Raw genomic sequence first — 17,632 nt, 5'->3', positions numbered from 1 at the left:
TAGTCTATGGGCTTTAGAGTGAAGTTTACAGAATGCATTGGACTCAAGTCTATGGGCTTTAGAGTGACAAACAGGTTACATGAACCACGTGATCTGGCTGTTTTCTGCCCACTCTCTCTTTCTGCATAACTCTCATTTAAATGGCTCTCTGACATGGAGTTCCACAGGGCTCCTTGCCTGCCAGTGACGCCTTTGCTTTAAGCAGTGACGTCAAGCTCCAATGCCCAGCTTTGTGTGTTTGTGTGTACCACATAGTGATTTTGATTGGCTGAACATGGAATGTGTACCACATTTGTGATGATTCAAAATTGGATGGGCACGGAATGTGATGATGTATGAAGATATGAGCGCCCCTATTTTCTTTAATGAATCATGAATTATATATATATATATATATATATATATATATATATATATATATATATATATATATATATACTGTGCTTAGAACCAGGATGAGTTTGAGATCTCTTTTTATTTTTAATTGAACTCTGCTTAAAACCAGGATGAGTTTGAGATCTCTTTTTATTTTAATTGAACTCTGCTTAAAACCAGGATGAGTTTGAGATCTCTTCTTATTTTAATTGAACTCTGCTTAAAACCAGGATGAGTTTGAGATCTCTTGAACTCTGCTTAGAAACAGGATGAGTTTGAGATCTCTTTAACTCTGCTTAGAACCAGGATGAGTTTGAGATCTCTTTAACTCTGCTTAGAACCAGGATGAGTTTGAGATCTCATTTTATTTTTATTGAACTCTGCTTAAAACCAGGATGAGTTTGAGATGTCTTTTTATTTTTATTGAACTCTGCTTAAAACCAGGATGAGTTTGAGATCTCTTTTTATTTTTATTGAACTCTGCTTAGAACCAGGATGAGTTTGAGATCTCTTTTTATTTTTATTGAACTCTGCTTAGAACCAGGATGAGTTTGAGATCTCTTTTTTTTTTTTTTTAACTCTGCTTAGAACCAGGATGAGTTTGAGATCTCTTTTTATTTTAATTGAACTCTGCTTAAAACCAGGATGAGTTTGAGATCTCTTCTTATTTTAATTGAACTCTGCTTAGAACCAGGATGAGTTTGAGATCTTCGGTGAGAAGAAGAAGAAACCCTGTCTGATAATGGAGTGGTTGGGGATTGGTTCCACCGTCTTCCAGCAGAGGGCGACAGAGGAGGCAATATTCACAGGTGAGCTTTTAAAGGGCTGCCATTCCTGAACAAAGCAGGCTCATATTAATAAGGCAGGATAACATATTTTTTGAGTGGTGCAACCACTCCAAGGAACAGCAATGTCCGTGTTCCTGGGCCGTGGCTCAGTGGTCCAGGCACCTTGGCTGGTAATCCAGTCTGGCAGTGTGCCGCGGGTTCGACTCCTGATCCTGACAGCCTTCACTGCATGTCACCCCCCCCCCCCCCCCCATCTCTCTCCCCATTTCCTTTCAGCCTACTGTCTGTCCCTCCATATAAAATAAAGGCAAAAGCCACAAAAAAAATAGTGTGTGTGTGTGTGTGTGTGCACACGCGTGTGTGTTGTGGCAGATGGGTAATAGGCCAGCAGTGTCAATCGTTCATAACTTGATTGACTGGGGGGATTTATTTGCCTTCATGATTCCACCATTTTATAGTACACAGTTTGCACTATTCCCTTGCATGTGAGCTCCTGTGAACCTCTTATTATTATACAGTGTTTGTGCTGATGGTGTACTGCATGGCGAATACCGACACACAAGCTGTGCTTGGAATTAAGTGCAAAAAGAAAAAAAAAGAAGAAAGCAGCCTCGTATCAGATTTAATTTGGATTTCTTCCAGCTATGGAGACGGGGGAGGAGGAGGAGGACGATGACATGATTGACATTGCGGAGGAGGCAGACCTGATCCAGGCCGAGCGATACGTCGAAGACACAGAAGATCACAGAAGCGACAGAGACAAAGAGAGGGCCAGAGTCATGGAGGAGACCCTCAGGGAGGTTCAAGACATGATGCTGGCCACCATGTTTGAGGACACCCAGATACAGCTGGAGCAGAACGAAGGCGGCTTCCAGGTAAATGAAGATGTTATCTCTCAGTCTATGTTCAGTATAGAGCGTCGCAGTCCCTCCCCCTTTCAGAACAACGAGTGGCCCAGGAAATGAATCCCAATGCATTTTTCCCATAGGCATTTCTTAAATGATTTATTTAAAGACCTTTTAAGCGTTGTACGAAGCCAACTCTTGTCGTGACAAATCATGACAACACACAAAATATTTTGGACCAAACAAATAATTACAAAGACGAAAAACAACAAAAAAAGTATTGTAACCTGCCGTTTGTTTCTACCTTCTAATTCTTTGTTTGGCCAGAAGAATTGTGTTTGTTGTCATGATTTGTCACGACAAGAGTTGGCTTCGTACGACGCTTAAGGTAAATTAAATAAGAAATGCCTATGGGAAAAAATGCATTGGGATTCATTTCCTGGGCCACTCGTTGTTCTGAAAGGGGGAGGGACTGCGACGCTATAGCCTTGTACTATTATATAGGCCTGTCACAATGATTACATAATCACCTAATCGCAATTGTTTGAGATAATCACTTCTTTTTCTTTTTGCATAATCCTCCATCGTTTCCGTGTCGACATCTAACATCTATCTATCTATAAATGCACCACGTCTCTGTGTGTGCGTCTGCAATCTACGTAACTCGAGAACCGTTTGCCCCACCAACTTCAAATTCGACACACAGTGCCTGGCCTTGGGACGGGTCGGGTCGGTCGGACCCACGGTTGTCCAGAACCAGACATATAAGTCCAGACTTATAGTGGCTTTTCTGTTGATCTGACTTCATGACTTCATGTCATATTGACGCAATATTGACGTAACAAAATATGATACGGCGGCTCGATCGCCCCCCTTCGGAAACACACTGTATATGAACCTTTATTGAGACAGGATATCCCCTTGAGATGCATCATCTCGTTTTCGAGGGGGTCCAGCAACATACAGCAAATACAAGACAATACAAGTACATTCATTCATACATAATCGAGGACAAAAACAACAAAGCTCTCCCAAACTAGCCGCTCCCATTAGTACTGCGACAATGGCCCCCAGAAGTCGGCATACCCCTACCGGAGTTAGGACCAAACACAACATAGTTTTTCCTCATCTCTAAGGCCTCCCATACATGAAATGGATTCTTGTATAAAAATATTTTACTGCAAAAGTGGTGAAATTGTTATTTAAAGTTATACACTTCAAACTAAAAATAAAGCCTGTCCGTCTGGTGGTTGAGGCACTTAAAGGCATGTAGATGCACAATGGAAGCTCTGAGAGGTTCAAAACTTGGCATACTTGAAGCCAGAACATACCTCTACATTCTAGAAAAGACTGAATGTCAATATCTGAATGTCAATATGAGATATAGTCATTTGAACACATACTTACAGTAGGCGGAATTGTACATCTATGTAGATGTCTTCTCTACTTTGTAGTGACTCTGGAATGGATTGTCATAGCAACACATATGATGGCTTGTAGGAAAGGTGAGGTTCTACTGAATCCAGCAATACCAATTGTGTAAATGTAGCTTGCATAATCGTGGAGTTATGCCACAAAACGTATATGGTGTCCCAAACGGGGGGAAATAAAACTAATGAAATCTACAGTATCACATTAGTTTTATTTTTACTTCACTTCATCAAGGGTGGGAAAACATAAACAAATCACTTGAGTAGAAGTCCCTAAAATGTATGAAATGTCTCAAACTTGAGAAATGAGAAATTGTGAACAAATAGATGCCGCTTCAATAGAGAAATATGCAAGCCTAGATTGGAACTACTAACTATTATTATGTTGCAGCACATGACCTGGATCAAGCTCAAATCTCAATATTATCCTCCTAAATATAGATAATCAAGTTATTCATTTCTGTTATTTGAGTTATTTGGTTACAGTCAAGTTATACTACAGTATGTGGCTCCACCTGCATCTTATTGCCTACAGTATGTGGCTTTCTTCATAAAATGACCGGTAAAATCATTTCACATATTTTGGAATGTGAAAAGATGAGATGAACCTTGTCAAATCAAGTAGCTATTTAGCTGACTGGAGTGGAGAGTGACCTAGTATTTAGTTATCTTTAATGTAACAGAGCCTACTGCCTGTCCAGTCTACACTGACAATAGCAGAACCCTGCCCTGACACTGTTTCACCAGAATGGAAAATAGACTTAATTAGTATCACTTGTAATATGGTTACTGCACATATACTATAGCCTAAAAATAGTGCGCGTAATGCACAACATAGATACTGTACAAATTCTGAAGTGTGTCTTTAAAATTTTACCAAAATGGAATATTGGATCCAAATCTTTGTATCATCTTTGCTAAACAGTTGGAAAAAAGCACGAAACAAGACCCATAATGTATAAAGCCCACGGCAGAAGACCTTCAACACATACTAACTGTTGTTCAACAGAGAGATGATGTTCATAAAACCCTGGCAAACCCAAATTCAATACTCTCCTCTCCTCATCATATACTGTATCATGTTGAGAAAACTACTCCAGTAAGACCAGAGTGAGAGCATGCCGTCTCGTCAAGAAGACTGAATAGGGTACAACATTGTTGAATAGGATACAACACTGTTTAACATACAAATATATTGTTTCATTTGTGGGAAGGCCAGCACAATTGATTGATTGATTGATTGATGGATTTAATAGTTTATTAGACATAAATGTAAAAACAGCAACAGAGTACAATACAATCATACATACAATACAATACATACATACAATCAGTCCAAAAGGGATAGCACAAAAAAGTCATTGCGGTCTTGTGCAATCAGTTCATAGACAAAACCAGGACTACTGGTCAGAGTACCAGAGACAGGGCCTTCACATGGTCACTGGTCAGAGTACCAGAGACAGGGCCTTCACATGGTCACTGGTCAGAGTACCAGAGACAGGGCCTTCACATGGTCACTGGTCAGAGTACCAGAGACAGGGCCTTCACATGGTCACTGGTCAGAGTACCAGAGACAGGGCCTTCACATGGTCACTGGTCAGAGTACCAGAGACAGGGCCTTCACATGGTCACTGGTCAGAGTACCAGAGACAGGGCCTTCACATGGTCACTGGTCAGAGTACCAGAGACAGGGCCTTCACATGGTCACTGGTCAGAGTACCAGAGACAGGGCCTTCACATGGTCACTGGTCAGAGTACCAGAGACAGGGCCTTCACATGCAGCATCAGAAAGATTGATGAAGTTGTACATCGGCTGCTCTCGTACCCAGATCTCTTTGCATATGATGACAAATATCATAAATGCTACCTAAAACACTAAATATCTAAACGAAATATAGCAGCTATAAAACAAAGAATTAGAACAGCAGACCAGTATCTATGTCAAAGGTTTTATTAATCTCACTGAAGTAGTTAACATCTTTCTTTAAATAAATGAAAGTGATGACAAGTCATCACTTTCAATAAATAAGTTAAGACATACTGAAGACACTGGTCCATGGTTTTCTTCATCGATATATCTGCAGGTCTATGTAGTAGTTCTGGATTTTCTTGGAGATTTGCATCTTCTCTCATTGTGCCCATTTCCCATGGGCACACTTTTAGAGCATGCAACATCAGACTTTCCATGTTCTACAAATTATAATGCTGTATGTTTCCAGGGTTTGTATTTAGACAATATAATCTTCTTCCTCAGAGTCAGTGTCTTCTGTATGTCATCATAACAGTCAAGGAGTTTATATACCGTAAATGGAAATTGGTGCATTTACAGTATATAGAGCTTTTATCCAAAGCACTTTACATAGATTGTGCATTACATTCACACATTCAGTCACACACCGATGGCAGAGGAAACCATACAAGACACCGACCTGCACATCGGGATCAATTAGGGGTTCAGAGTCTAACTCTGGGGGAGCCCTGGATCGAACTGAGAATATGGTATGATATAGTACTACCGGTATATTGTTAGTTCACACTGAATTTTGTCTTGCGAACCTCACGGTTCTCCATCCAGCCGCTCTATTGGCCACTCTATCCCTGAGGCACTGCCGCCTCGGCATATTACCGGTATTATACTGTATATTGTATATTTGTCATCATACACAAACAGATCTGGGTACGAGAGGAGCAGATGATGTACAACTTCATCAACCTTTCTGATGCTGCATGAAGGAGCTTAAGTCTCTGGTACACATACCAGTACCAGCCATAATGGCTGTCAGATGTTCTGGTCTTGTACTGGTCTTCACACAAATTAAAAATATCTTTGTATGTTAAACAATGTTGTATCAACCCTATTCAGTCTTCTTGATGAGACTGGTGCAGGCATGCTCTCACTCAACATTTGCAACTTGCTCATTACTGCAGCATATTGTCTGTATATAGAGCCACGGTTTTATGAACATCATCATCTCTCTGTTGAGCAACATTTAGTAAGATAATTTTAATTTTGAGTATCTGTCGATACCGATTTTTCCCCATCTGAAAATTATATTTTTATGCAACTCCTCCAATATCACAATAGTACAATATCCCAAATCACGGACAATATACAGTCTAATAATATGATATGGATATCATATTGATACTAGGGATGTCCCAATCACATTTTTGTGCTCCTGATCTGATCATTTAAAAATGTCATGATCGGCCCCGATTTCCGATACACTTCACATTATAAGATCACATAAGATGCACATAGGTGGAGCCAAATACTGTAGTATAAATTGACTGTAACCAAATAACTCAAATAACAGAAATTAATAACTTGATTATTTATATTTATGAGGATAATATTGAGATTTGAGCTTGATGAGGGAACAGGCTTTCGCCTTTGCTGCCCCAACCCTGTGGAATGCCCTCCCTAAGGCACTCAGAGATGCCCCTACCCTTCAAACCTTCAAATCCACCCTCAAAACCCACCTCTTCAAAATTGCCTTCCCTTTTCACGGTCTTTTAATGTCCTTTTTCTATTAAAGTTGTTTTTAATTTGTTGTTACCTCTGTAAACCCCCCCCCCATGTAAAGCGTCTTTGGGTACTCAGAAAAGCGCTATATAAGTTTGAGATATTATATTATTATTATTTAACATCCAGGTCATGTGCTGCAACAATAATAGTTAGTAGTTCCACTGTAGGCTTGCATATTTCTCTATTGAAGCGGCATCTATTTCTTCACAATTTCTCATTTCTCAAGTTTGAGACATTTCATACATTTTAGGGACTTCTACTCAAGTGATTTGTTTATGTTTTCCCACCCTTGATAAGTGAAGTAAAAATAAAACTAATGTGATACTGTAGATTTCATTAGTTTTATTTCCCCCCGTTTGGGACACCATATACGTTTTGTGGCATAACTCCACGATTATGCAAGCTACATTTACACAATTGGTATTGCTGGATTCAGTAGAACCTCACCTTTCCTACAAGCCATCATATGTGTTGCTATGACAATCCATTCCAGAGTCACTACAAAGTAGAGAAGACATCTACATAGATGTACAATTCCGCCTACTGTAAGTATGTGTTCAAATGACTATATCTCATATTGACATTCAGATATTGACATTCAGTCTTTTCTAGAATGTAGAGGTATGTTCTGGCTTCAAGTATGCCAAGTTTTGAACCTCTCAGAGCTTCCATTGTGAATCTACATGCCTTTAAGTGCCTCAACCACCAGACGGACAGGCTTTATTTTTAGTTTGAGGTGTATAACTTTAAATAACAATTTCACCACTTTTGCAGTAAAATATTTTTATACAAGAATCCATTTCATGTATGGGAGGCCTTAGAGATGAGGAAAAACTATGTTGTGTTTGGTCCTAACTCCGGTAGGGGTATCTCGAAAACTAAAGCACTTTTTGACTGTTTGTTGCAGGACTACATCCCACCTATTCCCCGCAACATTGTATCAATAAGTCAATATAGTAATGATACAAGTAAACAAGATGATGAACATACACCGGAAAAACAACAGGCCGAGCATCATGACAGACATTGCATTAACAACATTGTCAGTACATCATGACCAAGTACAAACATGCACTTGAAAAAAGTAAATAAAATACTAAGTAGTAAATGGTAAATAGTAAATAGTAGATAGTAAGTAGTAAATAGTAAGGAAAGAGAGAGCAATCAGAACAATCGGAGGCATTTATAAACAGGAGTCTGTCCAAATGCAAAGGCCTTTGTGTGGGTCAAAGTTCAAATCACACAATGCTCCCGTATGTTTGCCTTAGATGCAACGGCAGCAGATAAAAAGGATGAAGAACAAGATGAAGAAAGAGCTCGGCAAGAGCTCGGCCATGAGTGAAGAGGAGGAGCAAACCATTTGGGATGTGTGGGCTCTTGGACTTCCAGACAGATGGAGACTCTATCGGTAGGACTCCGTTTCTCTACTGCCTCCTTTCTGGATGCTACTGACCATCTCTCCCAATTGTGTCCACTATAATACTTTAATGTCTCTACCACTTTTATGTCTTGTTGTCTGTCTGTCTGTCTGTCTGTCTGTCTGTCTGTCTGTCTGTCAGCAATATACTGTATCGATCAGTGATGAGCACATTTGCAATTTTGCACAAACCCATGGTGGAAAAGGTTGGCCCTGGGCCAAGTAGAAACGCATTCACTTTTCACATTAATTGGCTTGCCAGTGACCTGTAACAAAAAAAAAAGAAAGCTGAACGGATTAACATAACTAGAATTTCGCCGCTCATCCCAGAGTTACGTTGCAGCGCAATTATGGGAAGAAGGACATTGCGGGAGTTGACAGACTCCACTTCATGTTGCAGCTGTGTTTGTAAACCCAGTATTGTGTAGAAACGGATGGGTTATTCATTTTGATTATGTGTTGTTGCGCGCACACACACACACACACACACACACACACACACTCACACACAGTCACTGGTTACTTTGAATCCGTGGTGGGACTGGGAAATAAATAATGCGCGGAAGAAGATTTTTTGTGGCGATGAGAGGTGGTGTTTGTGTGTGTCTGGCTGGCCATCGTAGACGCATGCACGCACACACACACACACACACTCACTCACTCACTCACTCACGCACGCACACACACACACACACACACACACACACACACACACACACACACACACACACACACACACACACACACACACACACACACACACACACACACACAATCACTTCACAGTCAACTTCAAAGAACTGTATTTTTCCTTTCGGAAACTTCTTTTGTGCAGTGGTAAAGACAACAGAAATCACAGCACACACAAACACAGTTACTATATAAAAGATCATAAAAACGACTTTTTATTAATATTTTGGCCCTCGCCCACCCCTGGCCTAGACCATGAGCAGTTGAGACGAATACCGTCCATAGTAATTTTCCATGGTGTATAGATGATGGTCAGGACAAAAAGGCCTTTTCTGGGAGGGGTCAGAAAGAATACATTATGGACTTAGTTTTCTAAATCATGTCAATTTTCTGAAAGATTTGAGGCACATTTTAACGATTTTTCAAAAATAGTTCATAGCGCGCCACTATGAGCTTGTAGATCTGCTATTTTTCAATAGCTAAATTATAACATCATGTATGTAACCACCAAAAGGGGTTTCCGCTCAAAATGGGTTAAAGGACAACTTTAGTTTTTTTCAACCAAGGTTCATGTTTTAGGTTGTTATTAGAGAAAGTTAATTATGAGTGTTAATTTTTTTACATTTGCTGCTTTCTTTCGTTTTAGGGATTTTAGCTGTTTTTGACGGGGGCATTCGAGCATGGGGCTAAATATGTATTATTTTACAAAATGTTCTAGCTTTTTCTTTTTTTATTATTTACTATAGTCCTACTAGACCTGATCTAGATCTGGCCACAAAAGATCACGAGATCTACTGAATGTGTCAAACTGCCATATTGAGCCTATGACACACAGTGGCTTCCCCCCATGTAGGCTACCTTCACATTCAGTAGATCCTGTGATCACCTGTGGACAGATGTAATTTCCTGGGGTCTAGGACTATAGTAAATGATAAAAAATGAAATCGCCATAATATTGTGTAAAATAAATACATATTTAGCCCCATGCTCGAATGCTCCCGCCCCCCCTGTCAAAAACAGCTAAAATCCCTAAAACGAAAGGAAGCAGCGAATGGAAAAAAAACATCGCGATCTATCAGTATATCACAAAGGCTGTGCAGGTAGACAGACCACATGACATGTGTAAAGTCACATAGGTTAAAGTCACATAGGTTAACAAACACGGACATTGCTGTTCCTTGGAGTGGTTGCACCACTCAAAAACTCTGAACTATCCCTTTGTGTAATTAATAAAGCCAAAAAAACAAAACCTGATACTGGCAGTTTTTCCACCCTATTTTCGTAGTTTTTGCCGTCTGCAAAAACAGAGGGGTTTTGTGATGTTATTGAGTCAGTTGCCACAACATAGACTAATAAATATTAATTTCTGTCTGCAGGTTGTGGATTGCACGCTACCGAGTGGAGATGCGTACCAAAGCCCTGCAGTCTGAGCAGGCCTATCAGAATGCTGTAGACAGACTAGCGGATGTACGGCGGCACGAGAGTCTCTGTGTCCTCAAGAAGGCCACGGTACAGTCATTTTAACGTCGCATCACAGTTAATGAGTAAAAAGTAAAAAAGTGGGTGAAATCCGTTTTCGTATGTTTTTTTTAATCAAAGAATAGAGTGAGAGGGAGGTGGGGTAAAGCGATGAAGGCAGGAAAGAAGAGGGTGGGTGCATGTGTTTGGTCCTACAGTCATGAGTCCGACACCCTAACCTAAACCTAACCTCACAGGAAGCCACAGGTTCTTTTAACCTGCCGCGCATGTCAGGAGCCAATGGTGAGTTTTTTAACCCGCAGCACGGGTTAGTTGTAACCCGCAGCGCATGTCGGGAGCGACGGTGTTGTCGAACTAATGCCTGTCGGACTGTTAGTGTGTCTAACCAACGTACAGTTTCAGATTCAGATTCAGATACCTTTATTTGCCATTGTGTAAAACACATAGGAATTTGCTTTGACATTTGACATGTGTGCATTTCTTATAATTTTTTTCACATATAACGAAAAAACAACAACAACACAAATACAACACCGTGCAGGAAGTATAAATATAAAGTGCAGAGTTTATGGAATAGTGCAAAACATGTCCGGTGACACTCCCTAAGGGGCAGGGGTGGGAGGGAAACCAGAGTCATTTAGCAGCCTGGCGGCTGAGGGGAAAAAGCTCAGTCTGTGGCAGACTTTTGTAGCCTTCGGCAGCCGCAACCGTCTCCCAGAGCGGAGCAGGGTGAGGAGGCCGTGGCCAGGGTGGGAGGGGTCGGCCATGATCTTTCTTCCTCTCTTCAATGCCCTGGAGTCGTGCAGCGACTTGAGGGAGGGCAGAGGACGGCCAATCACCCTCTCTGCAGAGCGTATCACCCGTTGCAGCTTGGCGAGATATTTTGCAGCTGCAGCGGGGAACCAGGGAACAGTATGCACCCTGCAAAGGGTTTCAGATCATTTTAAAGCTTGTTTCACAAAACCTATAAATGAATGCTACTACGCTAGCAACAACAGCAGCAATGTAATACTTCACTGCTTGATTTGTTTATTTGGACTGGACAGTACATTATTGAACACGGCAATAAAACAAGCAAGATTTTGAGCATTATTTTGTACAGCCTAAATGTGGGTTAGATACTTCAGGCTGCACTATATGAAATATGAATTAGCCAATAAAAAATACTATTCATGACTTGTTTATAAATTATTTCTATATTATTGATATAAAACAAAAATAAAGTAATGTCAATATTGACCAACGGATTCGTATGAAAATCAGTCAAATGCAATCGAGCCAGCAGGCTCACCTGGGGCCGACTGGCTTTGATTAGGAAACGCGGAGGCGTCCGTCGGTCGCGTTGTCGGAGTCTTACTAACCCTAACCCTCAGTCTTAACCCGGCCCGTAAGTCCCTAGCCTCATATCAGTCTTAACCAGCCTTCGCTTCAGTGGCAGTATTTTCACTTATGTGTTTCCGAATCGCAGCAGAGAATACATGCAGTCAGCTCCAGGGGAGCCTGCTGGCTCAATTCTATTTGAGTGATATTAAGTAACCTACTGGTGATTTTTGGTTGATAACATTCGAAGAGGGTATATTGACAGTATTAGTCGGCAAAGTGATCGTAGAATTATTGCATAATGATTACATAATTGGTCAATAATACGTGTCACTGTTGGGGTTACAAATAAGCAAACAATCTGTACGCCACCCAGGTCATCGGCATGACCACGACGGGAGCAGCCAAGTTCCGGAAGGCTCTCCAGGAAGTTCAGCCCAGACTGGTGATCGTGGAGGAGGCTGCCGAGGTGCTGGAGGCTCACACCATCACCACACTGAGCCAGGCCTGTCAGCATCTCATCCTCATCGGAGACCACCAGCAGGTTCGAAACCTCCAAAACCAACAGAGCGACGACGCGAGACATAGAGTGGTTCTCTCGCACGATCGTGTCAAGACGCGTCACACGTCCTGAGCACAGTGCGTGCTCAGGACGTGTGATGCGTTGTGAGCTTGTAGAGCGGATATCTTTGAATAGCCGAAAGATATAATGGGGCTATAAAGTGTTTGAGATTGTTGCAGATTTCATCATGTTATCACTGTTATAACATCATGACTGCATACAATGTTTAAATGAGCCTTCAGTTTAGGTGTGGAGGACTGTGTGTGTATTATGTGAGTTGGTGTGTGTATTCGTACTGTAAGCCTACACTATGTGTTCATGTTGCCCCGATTTTGTTTTCCTTTTTAACATCTGTGTGCTATTTCTTTGATTGGAGAGAAGTACAGAAATGCTTACGTTGCCCTGTTTACACATGACATTAGCCATGCACTTGTGTAGCAACATACTGGTACTACAGTACCCTGCAGTTGTATAAGTCCAGCCAGCGTAGGAATCAAATTAGAAATCGAGTTTGTCTTGAAAATTGCTGTTAATGTAAGCCATGCCTTCATCAATTGGAATTCAATGGTCCTTTTCATACAGCAGTTGGTTTACATTTAAATGGAACTAACATGCTCTGCCATGGCCTGGAATGCTTCTTTTCATTTAATAACCTTTTTAGACATAATACAGAATGGGACGGTTCACTTTCAAATGATCCACTGTGATTGTATGAACATTCATGTTCAGTGTTTTGTTTTGTTTTGTTTTGTGAAGCGTCAGGCTCAGCATGTAATGGGGTGGATGGATCATGCTTTCAGGGTAAAATAAGCTTTGGCATTGTTGTGCTGTTCATTAATCACAGGTTTGGTGTTGAATCAAGCGGAGCGCAATGCTTCACATTTATACCAGAATTTGTCTCCCTCCCTCGCACCCCGCCCACGCACACAGGGCACAAGCTCATGCTGTCCCGTGTGCGCATACACACATGCATGCTCACGCACGCAAACAAGCGTGCAAGGCAAAGCAGCAAGAAACTAAACGGACATTTAGGGCTCTGTTTTCGTCCATGCTAAACCCATTATCCCTAAACTACTTTGCCTTTTTTACTAGTTTGATAAACAGAAGTATGTAGAGAATACAAGTCATCTCAATTCCACTGTTTCTCTTCTCTGTGAGAAACAGTGGAATAGCGATTGAGGGGTCCGGGCACCCCCAGTGGTCCATGGGGGGGGATCCAGGTGGTACCCAGCTAAATGATTGCCGGAAGCAAATGGACCCTAATGGGCCTGTTGACTCAGAGTTAACTCGGAGTTAAATTAACACTGTAGATTGGCGTCTCAGATTATAATTTTCCCAAATGCATATAAAACTGCGGGACATTAAAAAAAGGTTGTGAATCACAGCTCTATTCTACTGTGTGTCTCTTCAGCTACGGCCCAGTGCTACAGTATATGAACTGGCCAAGAACTTCAACCTGGAGGTGTCCATGTTTGAGAGACTGATCAAGATGAACTTCCCCTATGTTAGACTCAACTACCAGGTGGGTGCTTCTTTTTATGAATCAGCCATCTATAGCTTTATTACTAATAAAACTAACTTAAAAATCTATTATTTAAATATAGGGATTCCAAGTGGTGTTTACTTTGGATTCATCCCTGTTGTATGTGCGTGCTTGTACCCTCCTGCTCTGCAGCATCGTATGAGGCCAGACATTGCCTGTCTCTTGACGCCACACATCTATGATGAGCTACAGAACCACCCCTCCGTTTTGGACTACGAAAACATCAAGGTTTGCTTTGCATTCACGTCCATATCAGTTCCCCTGGCTTTTCACAGCAGTGCATAATGAGTCAACAATGTATGAAAAATGAGTAACTTGTTTTATTCCGTCTTTGTACCCCCCTCCTCCCCCATTTAGGTAATACAGTTTTCTGAATGTCATATAATACCATACCATGAATATATGATATAACACAAGTTCATGCTAATTATTATTGCCTTGCAGGGCCTTAACGCCAATCTATTCTTTGTGGAGCACAAACACCTAGAAGAAGAGATCAGAGATGGGAAGAGCCACCAGAACAAGCACGAAGCCAATTTTGTTGTTTCCTTGTGCAATCACCTCCTCTTGCAGGGCTACAAACCAGAGCAAATAACCATCCTCACCACCTACACCGGCCAGTTCCAATGCTTGCGCACACTTATGCCCGCCAAGGCCTTCTCCGGGGTCAAAGTACACGTGGTTGATAAGTACCAAGGGGAAGAGAACGATATCGTCCTGCTATCTCTGGTCCGCAGCAATGCACAGGGCAAGGTCGGCTTCCTGAACATCCCCAACCGTGTTTGCGTTGCCTTGTCGCGTGCCAAGAAAGGCCTCTACTGCATTGGCAACAGCGCAATGCTGGGCAAAGTGAAACTGTGGAGCAACATCTTCCACACTCTGCGCGGGAAGGGCCAGATGGGGACGGCTCTCACACTCTGCTGTCAGAACCATCCAGACCGTCGTGTCACAGTCTCCTGTGCTGCGGATTTCAACCAAGCCCCGGAGGGAGGCTGCAAAGAGCCTTGCGACTTCCGTTTGGAATGTGGTCATGTTTGTGCAATGGTCTGCCACCCTTATGACCCCGAACACAAGAAGTACAAGTGTCTTAAGAAGTGTGAGAAGGTTCTATGTGACCTTAAACACAAGTGTCCGTATAAATGCGGAAAGGCATGCCCCAAGGAGTGCCCGGTGAAGGTTGAGAAGACCATACCAAAGTGTCGGCACAAGCAGACGATGCCTTGCCACCAGGACCCAGAGACGTTTGTGTGTCAGGAGCCCTGCCAGAAGATGCTCCAGTGTCTGCACCCATGCGATTCCGTTTGTGGGGTGCCATGCACCAGTAAGTGCACGGTGAAAGTCCCCTTGACGCTTAAATGTGGGCACAGCAAGTTAGACAGCTGCTATTACAAAACAGCAAAAGACGAGCCTAACTGCAGCGCCCCATGTAACCAGCAGCTAAAATGTGGTCACACTTGTAAAGGTACTTGCCACGGTTGCCACCAGGGACGCTACCACCACGTTTGTGCGCACCGGTGTGAGCGTCTTCTGATCTGCTCCCATAAGTGCCGGGAGCCATGCCTTCCTGATTGCCCTCCCTGTACAAGGCCTTGTGAAAACCGCTGCATCCACAGCAAGTGTAAGAAAAAATGTGGCCAGCCGTGTGCACCTTGCATTGAGCCCTGTGCCTGGGAGTGCCCTCACCAAAGGTGTACTAAGCATTGTCATGAGCCATGTGATCGCCTACCTTGTAACCAGCCCTGTGACAGGAACCTGCCGTGTGGCCACCCCTGCATAGGCCTCTGTGGAGAGAAATGTCCAAACAGTTGTCGCATTTGTCATCGCGATGAGGTCACTGAGATTTTCTTTGGCTCCGAGGACGATCCTGATGCTTTGTTCGTTCAACTAGAGGACTGTGGACATATCATTGAATCATCAGCTATGGACACATACATGGGGATGGATGACGACCGACAGGCTAACGAAGGAGAGGAGGTGGCCATAAAGCTAAAAGAGTGCCCCAGGTGCAGAACTCCAATCCGGAAGAACCTCCGTTATGGAACTCACATCAACCGCAGTCTGACCGAGATCGAGAAAGTGAAGGAGAAGATCAACGGCTGTCCAGCCGATATTGCACAGAAGAAGACGACCCTGGAGAAGCAATGGAGAGAGATGCGGGAGCTTCAGCAGTATCTGCAGAGAGAATACTTGCAGATTGAAGGTGAACTGAGCACTCGCCATGTCACAGAAAAGGATCTGTGGGTTCTGGAAAACAAGATGGCCTTCCTTGAGAGAGTTGGAAAGCTAAAGAAGGTCCAAAAACAACAAATCTCGAGTGTACAAGTCATCAGTTTTAAGGCGAAAGTTAAGACATTGGTGAAGTGGCTCCTCGATGTCAGGCAGAAATTTACTGACCAGCAGGTCTCGGATCTGCAGAGTGAGCTGGAGAGGCTGACACTCTTAGCTGAGCTAGAAGCCCGTTGCTACATGAGAAGAGGAGAAAGCGCCATGGTTGATGACGAGATCGAAGTTATCAGGAGTGTTCTGGGAAAGCCGGGCCCATTCACTGAGCAAGACGAAGTGCATGCCAAACGACTGTTGAAGGATCTGAGGATTCCACACCTAGGAATCAGCGAAAACGAGAGGAAGATGATCGTGTCGGCCATGAAGATGCAGCCGGGACATTGGTACAAATGCCCCAATGGCCACATCTATGTCATAACAGAGTGTGGAGGTGCAATGGAGAGTCGGCAGTGCACTGAATGCAACACTACTATTGGTGGAGCAAATCATACTCTGGCCACGGGCAACCAAGTAGCGTCAGAGATGGATGGAGCACAACACGGTGCTTGGTCTGAGGCCAACAACCTGCGCAATTTTGATCCAATTAACTTCTATTAAGCACATAAACCCTATATTGTCTGTTGTGTGTCTCGACACGTTGTGAACATTTCTGCTCTTGTTCGCACGCCTATTTCAGTATGACATGCTCAGAGTAATGATTTAAATCTTGTAATGTTTTGGACTTTGGAGTTTTGATTTTAATCCTTCCAAATATAACCAACCTTTCATCTACTGCTCTACTGATTTGTTTTGTTTGATTCTTGCACACGGAGGGGTGAATTGTTTGTATATATGCACAGTGCTGCATTAGGTTGTCATATGATCACATGAACCAAAGGCATTGCAGTGCTTTATCGAAAACTGTCACTGAAACTATTCCTGGAATACACACTTGATACTGCTGTATGAACATAACAAGGAGTAATCACTGTGGTATTTTATTCTTGCATAGAAGTGAAGGGTTTTAATATAAGCTACTACTACTTGATGTATGTATGAACACATAATTAAATAACTAAAAACTATATCGATTCATTATTTCAATTGTCATTTATTTATTTATTTTACTATTATAGAATGTATAGAATTATAGATGTTGAATCATTCCATTCCTTTGTAATCTATGCCCATCACTATTCTGTTTAATAGATACGGTTAATTAAATGTGTGAGTTATGGATTAAATAATTTAATGATAATGCAATTTCAGGATTTATGAAGTAATTGTAGGGAAACGGAAATGGTGATCAATTTATTTTGAAGTTTCAACATGAAACACCGGTATGAAGTTTCTGAACCAATCAGAGCGTCGCATCCCTTCAGGCGATGGGAC

At 42.2% G+C, this 17,632-nt stretch overlaps 1 protein-coding gene across 1 annotated transcript in view; it reads left to right on the top strand.

The window, feature by feature from the left end:
- Nucleotides 1–17,324, top strand: part of znfx1 (zinc finger, NFX1-type containing 1) — a 30,798-nt gene extending 13,474 nt beyond the window's left edge. The window contains exons 10-17 of the mRNA XM_083770518.1: nt 1,064–1,184; nt 1,806–2,038; nt 8,236–8,375; nt 10,451–10,583; nt 12,250–12,417; nt 13,847–13,957; nt 14,111–14,206; nt 14,423–17,324. Of these exons, the coding sequence (XP_083626644.1) occupies nt 1,064–1,184; nt 1,806–2,038; nt 8,236–8,375; nt 10,451–10,583; nt 12,250–12,417; nt 13,847–13,957; nt 14,111–14,206; nt 14,423–16,858 (3,438 nt within the window). The 3' untranslated portion in view covers nt 16,859–17,324. The remainder of the gene's footprint in view (nt 1–1,063; nt 1,185–1,805; nt 2,039–8,235; nt 8,376–10,450; nt 10,584–12,249; nt 12,418–13,846; nt 13,958–14,110; nt 14,207–14,422) is intronic.
- Nucleotides 17,325–17,632: the final 308 nt, after the last annotated feature.

Source organism: Protomyctophum parallelum (genome assembly GCF_964188405.1).
Source record: "Protomyctophum parallelum genome assembly, chromosome: 8".
Classification (NCBI taxonomy): Eukaryota; Metazoa; Chordata; class Actinopteri; order Myctophiformes; family Myctophidae; genus Protomyctophum; species Protomyctophum parallelum.
Note: the sequence above shows the minus strand (reverse complement) of the source record. Positions and strands in the feature narration are given on the sequence as shown.